General features: G+C 43.9%; 1 protein-coding gene across 1 annotated transcript in view; it reads left to right on the top strand.

Annotated features, from left to right (window-relative positions):
* The window catches only part of KCND2 (potassium voltage-gated channel subfamily D member 2), a 270,276-nt gene extending 256,426 nt beyond the window's left edge, over positions 1-13,850 (top strand). The window contains exons 3-6 of the mRNA XM_066318565.1: positions 6,343-6,441; positions 7,892-7,987; positions 10,926-11,167; positions 13,629-13,850. Of these exons, the coding sequence (XP_066174662.1) occupies positions 6,343-6,441; positions 7,892-7,987; positions 10,926-11,167; positions 13,629-13,806 (615 nt within the window). The 3' untranslated portion in view covers positions 13,807-13,850. The remainder of the gene's footprint in view (positions 1-6,342; positions 6,442-7,891; positions 7,988-10,925; positions 11,168-13,628) is intronic.

Consider the following 13,850-nt stretch of genomic DNA (forward strand, 5'->3'; position numbering starts at 1 on the left):
GAAGAAAGAAGGGGAAAGGGAGAAGAAGGGGAAAGGGAGAAGGGGAAAGGGAGAAGGGGAAAGGGAGAAGGGGAAAGGGAGAAGGGGAAAGGGAGAAGGGGAAAGGGAGAAGGGGAAAGGGAGAAGGGGAAAGGGAGAAGGGGAAAGGGAGAAGGGGAAAGGGAGAAGGGGAAAGGGAGAAGGGGAAAGGGAGAAGGGGAAAGGGAGAAGGGGAAAGGGAGAAGGGGAAAGGGAGAAGGGGAAAGGGAGAAGGGGAAAGGGAGAAGGGGAAAGGGAGAAGGGGAAAGGGAGAAGGGGAAAGGGAGAAGGGGAAAGGGAGAAGGGGAAAGGGAGAAGGGTTTAGGCATGGTTCTTTATCATTTCCTACTCTGTATGTGGCAGATAGCAAGGGCTGAGGTTTGGCAGGACACTCACAGTGTCATTTCACTGATGACTACCAGCCCAAGGAAGAGACAGGAGGAGGCACATTCCCCCTTGGAATGGGTGTCAGGCCACCCCATGGCAGCTTGGACCCAAAGGTCCATCCCAGCATACTGCAGCAGCAATTATCATTATAAAGCCCTTAATATCCTGAATGAAGGGTCCCTTGCTGTGTGGCTTCTCTGTGTTCCATACATGTCTTTCCATGGAAGGGCAAGAGCCTTGTGTCCTGTTGGCCAACCGGTGCCTAGGTGCAGGAACAGTGCTGTTCATTACCTGAGGAACAAAAAAGCCTTAATATTAGTTGCCCAACTGCCCAGTTAGTTGCCCATTTTCTGCCTGGAGTGACTTTGCATGATGCCTCAACAGAGCAGCCAAACAACCATCAGCAGCTCAAGCAATCATCATCATAAACTTGACTTTAGACATGAAATTCAACCTGAATCTTCCATGCCAGTATGCTCTTCTACTTTCACAAAGCAAAATATATCCTGAAGATTGGCTTGGCTTTGCTATTTATTAATTGTACATGATGAATTGATCAGTCAAGTTATGAATATTCAGTTACTAGCTAAATATAAATAGCTCTGGGATAAACTGCAGCAACAACTGCTTAACAGCATCTGGCAGTCTAGAGCTGAGTGTTTCCAGTAGGAAACCCTGCTAGCCATTTTGACTTCTTTATATGACACAGGAGTATTGCAGAAACAGAACTAACAGTAACTTATACAGGATTTTTGAATTTAGCAAAAAAATCATGTAGAACTCGTGTTTGTTGAACAATAATTTGAATAGGTTGTGAAAGTAAGGCACCATTCAAGAAATGTATGAACCTTATTTAATTCCATATCCATTAATGAGCAAAGTAGACAGCATTTTCTTCTCTATTCCGTACTGATGAAATCAGCTAATATGAAATCAATCATTGGCAATTGCTAAAAATCAGAGCATTAAATGTGGGCGTGTTTTTTTCACTTAAACACACAGGGTGGGTTTATGAGAGACCAAACCAAAACCAATTATATAGACAAAAAATGTAACTGATTTTTTGGACAATATTGTCCCTTGCTGCAGGAGCCACAGGCAGGCAGATAAATCCCACCCTGCTGCTCTCTGTCCTCCCCAGGAGGAAGAGGTGAAAATAAAAAAGGTGAGAGTGCAAAGACTTGTGAGTGGGGATAAAGACAGTCTAATCTTCTTAGAAGTAAGGGAAAGGAAGCACCAAAAAGGGAGGAAGGGAGGCGAATTCAGGGCCACAAAGTGGCACAAAAGACACAACTGCTCAGCATAAGCTCAGAGGAGGGGCAGCTCCTGCCAGTCCCCAGCAGCACCCAGCTTTACTGCAGATAAAAATTGCACCTGATGCCATTTGGTGGGATCTTGGAGGTGCAGAAAAGGCTCTGTGCAAACACTGCACAGCAATAACTAAAGTGTCCCTGAATTATAAACACTTCCCAGCACAAACCCAAAACACAGCCCCATACCAGCTCCTGGGAAGAAAACCACCTCTGTCCTGGCCAAAAGCTGTGCACACAGAATGATTGTGAAGGAACTTTAATATTTTAAATGTTCAAAATTATTCAACGATAATAGCTAAAAATAAGTAATTAATAAGTTTTGAGATTTCATGGTAAGATAATTATGTGCCCTGGAGAGCAGCAGGAGACAACAAGAGTTAAGTACTAAATTACCTGTGCTACTCTGGCTTCTTTCAGAGCAAGTGGAAGAGAATCTTGCCAGAAATGATTCCACAGTAAGTCCTATAAAATCCTCTTTCTGATAAAATCATTCTCTTAAAAGATCTGGACAGCTGAGGGCAGCTGAGTGTTAAAGGCTGGATGTTGTAAATACCCTACATTTAGCACTACTTGAAACCTTGGGAAAATGAACGTTTGCATTTCTAAAACTGACAGTGCTAACTGTTGTGAATTCCCTTGGTGAGGTTTCTATGAATGCAGCCACAGACAGGGATCCAAATCTATGCTGTAAAATTTGAAGCTAGAAAAAAGAAAGACGTGCATTTAAAAGAGAAGTTCAGTGCAAATACAAGGGATGTGGCAAAAACTAGAGCTGGTCATCAACTCCTTAGGAAGATGGAGATGAGATGATTAGGGTGAAATGTCATTACAATATGTGAAAAAACTGTATTTCATCTACATTTGTTTAGTCCTAGACCATGTAAAAATGACCAAAGTTTCATACTTAGGAAACCTTCATAGCAAAGATATCATCTCCTTCAGGAGAACTTAATACATTTTCTCCCCAGATATTCTGTGAAAGAGAAAGATTAGGAAGGGCTTTGCAGTGGTTCAAAGGGGCAGTTGTCACTCCCATTCTCTTACACATTACAGAAAATGCAGACTAAAGGAAAATGCACTACTTCTGTGACCAGTTTTCTGATGTCACCACATCATTTTGATGCCTTTCAAGGGAGTTCCATCCCCTGCCCTTAAAATCCTGTGGATGACGTGAACTTTTAATGCTGCCTTGATGGGAAATGTGAGAAGTCACTAGACTGCTCATGCTACAGGCTCAAATATAAATCAGGCAGAAGCACTGAAATAAATCTTCTCACTTGAACAGATTTGTAAACACCTCCAGTTTCTGCAGTATTTTCTGTAAGCTGAAGTATGAACATGGGGGCCACAATATCTGTTCCTCTCCTGATAACAGATTTACTGTCTTCTCTTTCGGAAATGACATAAATCCAGGCCCTCTGAATGAGTCTCAGCTAGAAAGATGAACACTTTTACTTCCTAGCTCACAAAAGCTTTCTGAGATGCAATAAATTCATACTTGCAAAGCAATTTTAAATCTTCACCTAGAAAATACAACTTTCATATTATATGTGTCACAGCACTTTGATATATTAAGATAGTCTGATGGACTGGTATGGTTTTTATATTTCTTTACTAAACGAGGCTGCACCATAATTATTACTTCAAACACTAAAGAGAAAATGAATATGCATGGAAAAGGGAAAAGCAGAACTAATGTATGTTAACCATGTGTTCATTAAATCTAATGAATCTCCCTGTATAAAGAGCAGACTGGAAAATATCCCAGCTAAAACATTTGTGACTAAAATCACTTATTTCTGGGACTCCAAGCTGCATCCTCTAAAGGCATTTCCGAAGCATCTCGAGCTCCTAAGACTAAATTTTTATATATTTATGAACACAGCCAAGTGCACTTGTCCCAGCCTGTGACTATTCTGTGCAGTAAAATCCTTTCCCCACCCTTAACCCAGCACACTGGGGCTGCAGCACAGGAGCACCACTTTGAAAATAACCTCTTTTCTGCCTGCCTGTTGGAGAAGATGAATCAGGGAAACCTTATAAATATGATTGCTTAGCAAAGATTCTGAAAATATGAAACTTATAATCGAAATGGAAATGAAAGCTGACTGTGAGTTGTAGGCTACTGAGTCTTAGTTACTCTAGAACCTGAAAACAATGGTCTGGCTGAAGGAGAATCCCTTTGGATTGAACAATCCCTTTCTGCTGGCTGAGGGATCCAAAGGTCAATGTAGTAAAACAGAAGTTTAAAGAGTAGTTTTTAGAGTTTAAAATATAACACAGTATGGTGATATAGTAGTTCTTACAGGCTGTGTGTAGATTCTATAGGATTTTGTGTCTTGTGTTGGTTGGTCACTGAAAATTAGAATATTCATCACAAAAGGAGATAGAATGGATTGTAACAAAGATCTCGTGCACTTAACTCTCTTAACTCTTACCTCTCCTCTTAACTCTCACCCTTCCTCTTCCCCCTGGTCTCGCTCTCTCCTGCTCTCTCCCCTGCCCTTTGCTCTCTCTCCCTTCTCTCTCAGCTCTCCCCCTGCTGTTCTCTCTCCCTCTCTCTTTGGGACTCCCCTCCAGCCCAGGCTGGTGGCTGAAGCCAAGGCCCTTTTACCCAGACCCTGCAATAAACCCACGTGTTCTAGAATATCCAGGTTGGCAGAATTCCTTATCCCAACTGCCCAGGGATTGTCCTACACCTGCCCAAGGGGCTGTGTGGTTGCCCTGAGCCCAGCCCTGACCATGCTGTAGCCTTGGATGTGCCACCTGAGAGCCCACGAGAACTTTATGAAAATCAAAAGTGCAAGCTGCTTGTCAGGACAATTCCATATATAAGTATAAACTGGCAGAGGAGGTAATTATGGGCAGCCCTGTGGAGAAGAACCTGGCAGTCCTGATGGATGAGGAACAACATGAGGCAGCCCTGTGCACTCAGAGCCAGGAAAGCCAGCTCCATCCTGGGCTGCATCAAAGGTCCACCAAAAGCAGCATGGCCAGGAGGGCAAGGGAGGGCTTCTCCCACTCTGCCCTGCCCTGCTGGAGCCCACCTGAGTGCTGCACCCAGCTCTGGAGTGCTCAGCACAAGCAGGACATGGACCTGGTAGAGCAGGGCTGGAGGAGGCCACAGAGATGAGCAGAGGGCTGGAGAACCTCCCCTGTGAAGACAGTGCAGAAGGAGTTGGGGTTGTTCAGCCTGGAGAACGCTCCAGGAAGACTTCAGAGCAGCTTTCCAGTACCTAAAAGGGGCTTATAAAAAGGAGAGAGGCTTCTTACACGGGCAGCTAGTGACACAACAAGGTACAATGGTTTTAAATTGAAAGAGGGCAGGTTTCTATTAGATGTTTTAAGGGGCTGGTGAGGCACAGGAACAGAGAAGTTGTGGATGCCCTACCCCTGGAAGTGTTCAAGGCCAGGCTGGAGGAGGCCCTGAGCAGCCTGATGTAGTGCACGGCATCTCTGCCCATGGTGGGGGTTTGGAACTAGATGACCTTTAAGGCTCCTTCCAACCCAAATCATTCTGTGATTCTAAAATGGCTTGGCAAATACTCAGGAATTTAGCTGGGAGACAGCATAAGAGCACTGTCACATTTTGCTACTCCAAAAACCCAGATGACTCTGAGAAACCCACTCACACGTGTCACAGTATTATTTTTTTCTGAAGCATTTCTTTCCCTTTAAAGAGATTTTCACTGCAGTATCAACTGAAACGGATGTTCATGTTTCTGCCCCAAAAGATGTAAGGAGTGGCAATTGCAGCAATGCAAAAAAAAAAAAAAAAAAAAAAGGCAGCACTTCCATAGTGATCTGTCTAATCCCTTCTCCAAAGCCATTGCTCTTAGCAGCTGATCCATGCAAACAAGTAAAATGCACTTTAAATGGGAGACACCTGTGACTTGCTCCACGTGGAGGAAGGATGCAGTGCCCTCTGTCCGTCACTGTGGGCTCCATGAGCAGCTGATTGCAGTGGGCAGTTTTAGATAAAGAGGCTCATTGATGGCTGTGAGCAGCACCGACTCTTTTCTGTGTGTTGCAGCACTGATTCTGTCCCTGTGTGTCACAGACTGACTGTTGTGGTTTGAAAACAAACCAGGTGAGAGGATCTAAGTCAGAAATAAAATTTAATGAGAAGAAAAGGAAAAGAAAATCATAAAATAAAATAAAATAAATGCAACAATACAAAAAGAAAAAAGCACTGACAGAATCAGAATACAACCTGAGCAGGGTGATGGAAGCAGTCCAGGTGAGGTGCTCTTCCTGAAGCAGTGATCTCGTAGAAAGGTCTGGTAGCTCTGGTCCTCTGGGAATCCAGTGGGTGAGGGCTGCTTCTACTGTCCCAAATCCCAGCTTATATCCAGGTGAGAATGCTTGGCTCCTCCCCCTGGGCGGAGCATCTCCCAATGGGATGATGAGTCATCCAGGGGCTCCTTGATGGCCCATTAAAGAGAGATAACTCCAGAGGGAGTTATCTGTGAGTCATGGCAAGGCATTGATGGGCCATGAACTGGAGATGGTGATAGAACACATCCTAAACTACAACCCAGGACACTGACCCTTTCCCTGTGTTTCAGAAAGCCAGGCTGTGAGCAGCACTGACCCTTTCCCTGACCCTCTCCCTGTGTTTCAGAAAGCCAGGCTGGCTCGGATCCGCGCCGCCAAGAGCGGGAGCGCCAACGCCTACATGCAGAGCAAACGGAACGGGCTGCTCAGTAACCAGCTCCAGCAGGTAAAGTCTGTCCCCTGTGCCTGGGGACACCCCTGCAGGACAGCCCAGAGCCAGGGCACCCTGCTGATAACCAGGGCAGGTCACCTCGGGGCGCTGGGCAGTGTTACAGTGAGGATAAACTGCACAGGTACTGCTGTTAGAGGTGAGAACCAATGCAGGGGTATGAGGAGATGAGGGAAATGTCCAGGTAGAAATGCTGGATTCGATGCAACCCACGTTTTTGGGGTTAGATCCTGCAGAAGAACTCCTTAAGGAAAGTACAGAGCGTTTGCCTCTTAGGGGGTGGGTTGGATTTATCCCACTTGGCTTTAAGCTGGTAGAACACGGGCGACAAAGCCAGGTTTGCTCCCGAGGAAAGGAAAAGGCTCTTTGGAATGCTGTTTGCTCAGAGGGGTGTTGCGAGGCCTTTTCTTGAAGCACCTGCTGGGCTTTAAGGTGATCACCACAAATACACCGTAATCTAAGTTACCAGGGGCAATTCCCAGGGCAGAGGCTGGGATCCACCGTCACCCACACCGCTGGGGACAGCCCTTGGCTGCTCAAAGCTGAGAAACACAGAGTGGTTTGCAGCCCCTGCCATTCCCTGAGGGACACAGGAGGGCTTTTATTCCCCTGTGCTCTCTGCTCAGTGCTTTAAACAGCCGGATCCTTGAGCCTATATCCCGAGGAGGAGGAAGTGGCTGTCCATCCATCTGTCCTGTCCAGCACAGAGGATCAGCAGAGCCCTTGTTTCCTCTTCTGCTTGAAAGAGCTCGAATATTTGAATGAAAAAGACACCAAATAGCTTAATTATCATGCAGATTTCCAATATCCCAAGGTTTAATTGTATTCTTTTCTGTTACCCCGCTTCCTCTCCTATTTAGTTTTTTTTGCTTTCTAGTGAATAATTATGAAAGCAATTAATAAACAGTGGATGCCTTCTACTTAATTCTTCATTCTATGTCAGTAACATTTGCTGTATGCTTTCTAAACCCAGTAGATTGGGATCACTGACATGAATTTTTGTGTAAGCAGCAACACCACAAATACTTCAGTGCTATGAAATGATCCTGAGAGGACAGCTATTTTTAGTTCTCTCCAAATGAGGCACATTCTCAGGAAAAACAAATATTTTGCTGTAACTTAAACTGATTAAAATTTTAAGCATGTGTTGATCCAACATCAAAAGCTGATGTGTGGATTGCACTTGTAAATTGTACTATTTTATCCATGCATAAAATACCTAAGATGAAACATTTAAAAGGAGGTGCGAGGGAAGGAAAGAAAATAGTTTGATTTTTTTTAAAAAAGCAAAAGAAAATGAAGGTGCAAAATAATATTTGTTATACTTTGTGGATGAATCATTGCAGTCATGCTACCGTGTACAACCCAGATTAGTTCTGATCAAATATTGGGATAAGAACCCTCTTGTTCCAAACTGAGAATAATACAGTGCTCTGTGTATCAACAGTCCTCCAATGAAGAGGAACAGGCCTTTGTTGGCAAATCTGGCTCTTCCTTTGAAACACAGCACCACCACCTGCTCCACTGCCTGGAGAAAACCACGGTAAGAGAAGAGAACTCTGTTTCCCTGTGAATTGCAACACCAGCCTGGTTTCCAATGTTTTCACTTCTCTCTTCTAATTAATGAGCCTTTATATGGAAGTAGTTAGCTGGAACAAAAGCCATTTTATCTTATTTTAAGGTTTTATACCCCATGGATATAAATAACAGAGAGATATCCCTTCTGCTCTGTTTGACAGAGATCACTATGAAAGTCTTTCTGCTTTTTCTCAAAAAAAAAAACCCCAAAACAACAACAAACACTCCCCTCAAACCAAGCAAACAAAAAAGCTGTAAATTTTTTTCCCACAACAAACGTTGCTGAATTTTGATAAATGAAAACCTGGTATATGTGTGTGTTTGTGTTTGTGAAATTTACTGTTCTCCTTTTGACAGCCTTTCTTTGAAATAAAAGGGCCCAGTTGTTACATCACTTAGCAATACATCACCCATATTCTTGTTGTGCTTATGTCTCCTCCATTCTTACTTTAGCAATATTAATTTTATAAAATGTGTTGTAGCACAGAACACCTCACTTCCTATTCAGAGCATTCTGTGGTTTCTTTTGCTAAGACTCTTGCCACATCTTTTTTGAGACATTTTGTACCAGAACGTGATAATAATAATTTGCCTTTAAATTTTTTCCACTGCTGAACACTGCAAACATATTTAAAAATCTGAGTAACAACCACAGGTCTTGTCAAATTGTCATAGAAATCATGGGAGAAAAAAATCTCTTCATTTGATAGGAGCTGAATTCACCTCCTGAAGTTTCACCTTTCCTCTAATCATAATGGTGGAATCTGTAAAACTTCCAATTGTTGTTTTTAAATTTTTCTTTAAAAAATGAAGTCTAGAATCAAGTATTATCTTGTTTCTTGAGTCTACATTTCTTTTTTCCTTCTGTTGGGTCCTGCTACTGGCCCTGAGTGCCTATGATGTATTAACACAAAGAGATAAGCAGCAGCTCCTGGTTGTGTTCTGGAGATGATGCATCCCTAAAATTTTAGTGGGAATTGACATTTTAGGCCCCAGCATTTGGAATCTGGCAGGTTTCTGGTTTGCTGTAGAGCAGAAAGGGTGGGGTGTCTCCTAAAGGCTCCCACCATCCTTTGTGATAGAAGTATCACTGAGAAAAGGAATGTTTTATCTTTTCTGCCACTGAAGAGGAGTAGGATAAGATCTCACCCACCCTCAGAAATTCAGAGTGGGCAAAGTTATGGAATTCTGTGAAGACTACATTTATAATAAAACTAATTGCACTAAAAATTATCTTCTACAAATTACTTTTAGCTAATTAAGGAACGTTTAATTAATAAGTATAATTAAATCAATTAACTTGTGCCATTATAGCACTTCAAAATGTTTCCACTCTATATGAAAAGTTCGGTCGATAAAACTCTTTAATCATTGCTCCATAAAAGTTTTAGGAAGCACAAAATTATTTTTAATCAGAAAAATAACAGAGCTCTTGGCAAACATACTGCAAGCCCCTGAACATAATCTCATGGGAGCAATTAGGTTATTTTTTCTCTCTGAATTTTATGTGATCATGTTCAAAATTTTGATTGTGACTGACATATGCCTTATAAAAGTTATTTGTCAAGCAAGTTTTTTTTTCCTTATCACTTGAAATTTGCATTCTTCAACACCTCTTAATTCACACAAACTTATGTCTGAGCAAAGGAGAACAGAAGAAATGGAAATAAAAATGTTATGCCTGCAAAGGTATTTCCATTTGTCGCAAACACTTGGCCAGAGTTTTTGCTCTCTTTACTTTGTTCACATATTTTATGTTGGCCCCACGTGGCAATTCTGATAAACATCAGTGCCTTTCCAATTAGAGCGAGAATTTTTTAGGGGAAAAATAATTTACCTCATTCTAATACACAAGAATGCAACAGGCTGACAAGTTTGGCCTGAGACTGAGTGTAAAACAATTCAGAAAATGGTCGTTAAGCAATTCCCCTAAAACATTTTTGGGATACACAGCAGCATTAATTCCAGCAGCAGATGGAGAAAGTTCTCTTGAAAAAGGAGGCTTTCTCAAACTGCATGCAAACATATCTCAATCTCTGCTTTAAATGAGTGTAAAAACTTCTCCCACTCCCCTGCAGCTCCTCCTCTCCCTTTGGACCATAAGAAACAACTCTACTTCACACTCTTTTTGCACACATAGAAAATGTGGAAATTGTGGCTGGGTGTGAAATAATGTAAAGTGGCTATTTGAGTGGACTTGGGTCCATCTTTGCAACCACCCTGTAAAGCTACTGTCTTGCTGGGGTTAAGCAAAGACTGCACGAATAAAGAGGACTTCATTTAATTAAAATGCTCAGTTCTCTGAAGTGCTTTTTGATACATCCACCTGCAGTAATTAGGAACTTTTTGGATGCTTTTAAATAACTCTCTCATCTCCTTTAACCAAAATTTCTATTGGTTTAAATATTTTTCTTTTAGATAGATGCTTACCTCAAAAAATGATGCTTTGGATCCGGATTTCTAACATGTAATTCAAAAGGAAGGCTTATAAACTTATACAGAAAATATTTATGTGTTTTATTATATTATAGTTCCATATATAAACCTTATTTGTTTTCAATTGACATTTAGAGTGTTTACATAAGCACCCACTTGCATTTTAATAATAAACATAATCCTCTATGTTGTGGCACTTCAAAGATTATAGAGATATTTATAATGCAAACTACATTACGACCACACGCCATTTTGCGAAACAATTTGGATTAACATTTTCTCGTTAGTTTTGTTCCAGTGTTTACATTTGTACTGGTATCCAGCCCAGACTAATAAGGGCTAAACACTATAATCAGGACTGAGCTAACTTCCCCCGTTCATTCAGTTGTGTCAATTGAAGCCGTTCCACGGCCGCGATTAATTAACGCGCTCGCTTCGATTATCTTTGTCCCCTCGCTGGGGCCCAGAACCACGAGTTTGTGGACGAGCAGCTCTACGAGGAGAGCTGTATGGAGGTGTCCACGGCCAACAGGGCGCCCAGCCAGAGCCCCTCCGTGGTGTCCCAGGCTGGGGTGACCAGCACCTGCTGCTCCCGCCGCCACAAGAAGACGTTCCGCATCCCCGACGCCGGCGGCAGCCGCCCCGGCAGCGTGCAGGAGCTCAGCACCATCCAGATCCGCTGCGTGGAGAGCACGCCTCTGGCCAACAGGTACCTGGGCTGCAGGGCAGACACACAGCTGGGGCCCCGGGCTGGGCAGTGGCAGGGTCTGTAAATGTGTGTGGGGACCTGATGGGTGGTTTTAGGAGCTCAGAGCGCAAAAGGCACAGCGGGGGACAACTCAATACAACAAAAATGCACCTTTATTTAGTGCCACCAAAATGCGATAGTGGGGAGAGAAAATAGAGAATGGTAAGAAAGATAGAAAAGAGGGGAAAGGGGATTATAGCTACCAACGTGGAGGGCCGAGTCCTCGAGGCTGAGATGCCCATAGACACGATCTTCTCCAGTGGGGTGATCATGAAGGTGAGCAGGGGTCTCCAGGGTTTTATGGGTTGGTCAAGGCGTGGACCAAAGCAAGTGGCACAAAGCCAAAGCAGGAGACACCCGTGTCAAGGTTTGAACAAAGGAGAGTCACAGAGGCAAAGCCAGAGCCACCTGCCTGGAGATTGGGTGCTCAGGGACAAGCTGCACACCGTACGTGCCGTGCTCTGGGATGGACAGACCAGTTTGGGCCAGCAGCCTTGCCTCAGTCCACTGTGACCAGTTCCATTGTCCTTGGCTCAGTGCACTGTGACCAGTTCCATTGTTCCTGCACTCCGTTCTCATGGAGATGCAGACCAGTTGGCAAACGTTCCACCTCACCCAGGCCAGGGCTCCTTTCAGAGTCTGGGGTCTCAGTCCTCAGCCATTGGAGACGCTCGTGAGGCACATCACATCCCTGGACAGACTCTGACAGGGCCCTGGGTTGGTCAGGGAGGACTTACAGGGGTGGTGTGGCCTCCACAGGCAGGTGGTGAGGCTAAAGAGAGGGTCTGATACTCAGCTGAAAACGGGTGCTGGTACTGAAATATTCCGTGCTTCTTTTGCTTAAAGCTTCACCCAAAATAACAGACTAGTCCCTGTCGTGCTCCATCTCTGCCCTCTCAGACCCTCCTCACAAACTGCCGTGCCCTTTTTGCAGCAAACAGCACCCAGGGAGCCCAAATAAAATACAGCACCAAGTTCTGTATGCCATGGCCAAGTGCATAACAAAAATTTCACACAGAAAAATGTCCAGTTCAGATGCACAAGATGAACAAGTGCTCTGTCTGCCCCCCTTTGGTTCAGAGGCATAGGAAATGAGACTTCCTTGCATTTCTGCAGAGCACAGAAATAAGACTGATTCCCAAAGCCCTAAGTATAATAGCCATAAGGAAGACTCTTCTAAATAAAAAAAAATATGGAAAGGATAAGAAAAACATATTTCCTAGTTTGAGGAGTTATTACCAAAGTGAAGGAAATGCAGTTTAAGAGTCTGTAATTTACTGAACGTCTTTGTGTGCTCAAAAGTAAAGTATTTGGCTTTCACATATATCCAAATATCACCTCTGAAAACACAGCAAAGGCCTCAGGAGACACAGAAGTGTTTTCTATTGATCCCACACATGCCACCCTTTAATAAAGAGGTATTTTCAGCACAAGTTGCTATAGAGATTGTCTTGTTAAGCTACATTTTGAGTAGCTTCCTTTGTATAGTTACTACGTTTGGATTTCACTTCCATGAACAATCCAACAGCTTGGAACTCTTGGAACTCCTGAAGTTTTTCAGCTGTTTTGCAATTAAACCTCCTGGCCAGCACAAAGCTCCAATCTGTTTTAGTTTTTCAGGAAATACTCTGCCTGGATCCATTCTTTTTCTGCCAGAGGACTTGCCTGCACCATACCTCCACACACCATGTATACAAAACCAAAAAGCACCACCTTTGTGCTAGGAAACAAAAGCACAAACACAGAATGCCAGCTTCACCTTGAAATAGTCTGAGTTTTTCAAGTCTTTTTCAATGGGGTGGTACCACAGCAACCCCATGAACATATTAACAGAAACTTAATTACTGCATATTATAGAGTGCCTTACTATTGAGGAAAGAGAATATACACAGAACCACGAGGGCTGGAAAAGCCCTCCAAGATCACTGAAGGCAATTATCAACCTGGCACCACCATGTTCACCACTAAACAACATTTCCAAGAGCCACAGCTACATTCCTTCTGAACATTCCCAAGAGCAGTGATTAAACCACTTCCCTTGCAGCCTCTTCCAGTGTCTGACAGCCATTGCAGTGAAGAGACTGTCCCTGCTACCCAAATGTTCTTAAATAAGCGTAGCATTGGGGAAAGTGCAGGAGACTAGGACTGGCCCTTAATTCCCACTGTCCTGCACAGTAAGCAACTTGGCTGTGCTAACTTTGCAATGCTTCCCCTGGCTGAGAAGGGCTGGAATGGTGGGAGGAAGGGAGAAGGGGACACGGGCACTGCCGTGGCTGGGGTACAGGGCAGGGGGCTGGTGCTGCTCTGCACTCAGAGCTCTCCACGGGCAGGGTGGAGGTGGCTGGCTGAGGGCATGGAATCAGGCTCCAGTGGATCCTTCATCCCTCTTGCATCCTTCACGGGTTTGTGTTTCTCCCCGCAGCCGTTCCAGCCTCAACGCCAAAGTGGAAGAGTGTGTTAAACTAAACTGTGAGCAGCCTTATGTCACGACAGCAATAATCAGCATCCCAACACCCCCAGTCACCACGCCCGAAGGGGACGACAGGCCAGACTCTCCCGAGTACTCGGGAGGGAACATTGTCAGAGTATCCGCGTTATAAACCGAGGAATTATCGATAAATCCGCATAAAGACCACGTGCAAGC

The sequence above is a fragment of the Sylvia atricapilla genome, chromosome 5, assembly GCF_009819655.1.
Source record: "Sylvia atricapilla isolate bSylAtr1 chromosome 5, bSylAtr1.pri, whole genome shotgun sequence".
Lineage (NCBI taxonomy): Eukaryota > Metazoa > Chordata > Aves > Passeriformes > Sylviidae > Sylvia > Sylvia atricapilla.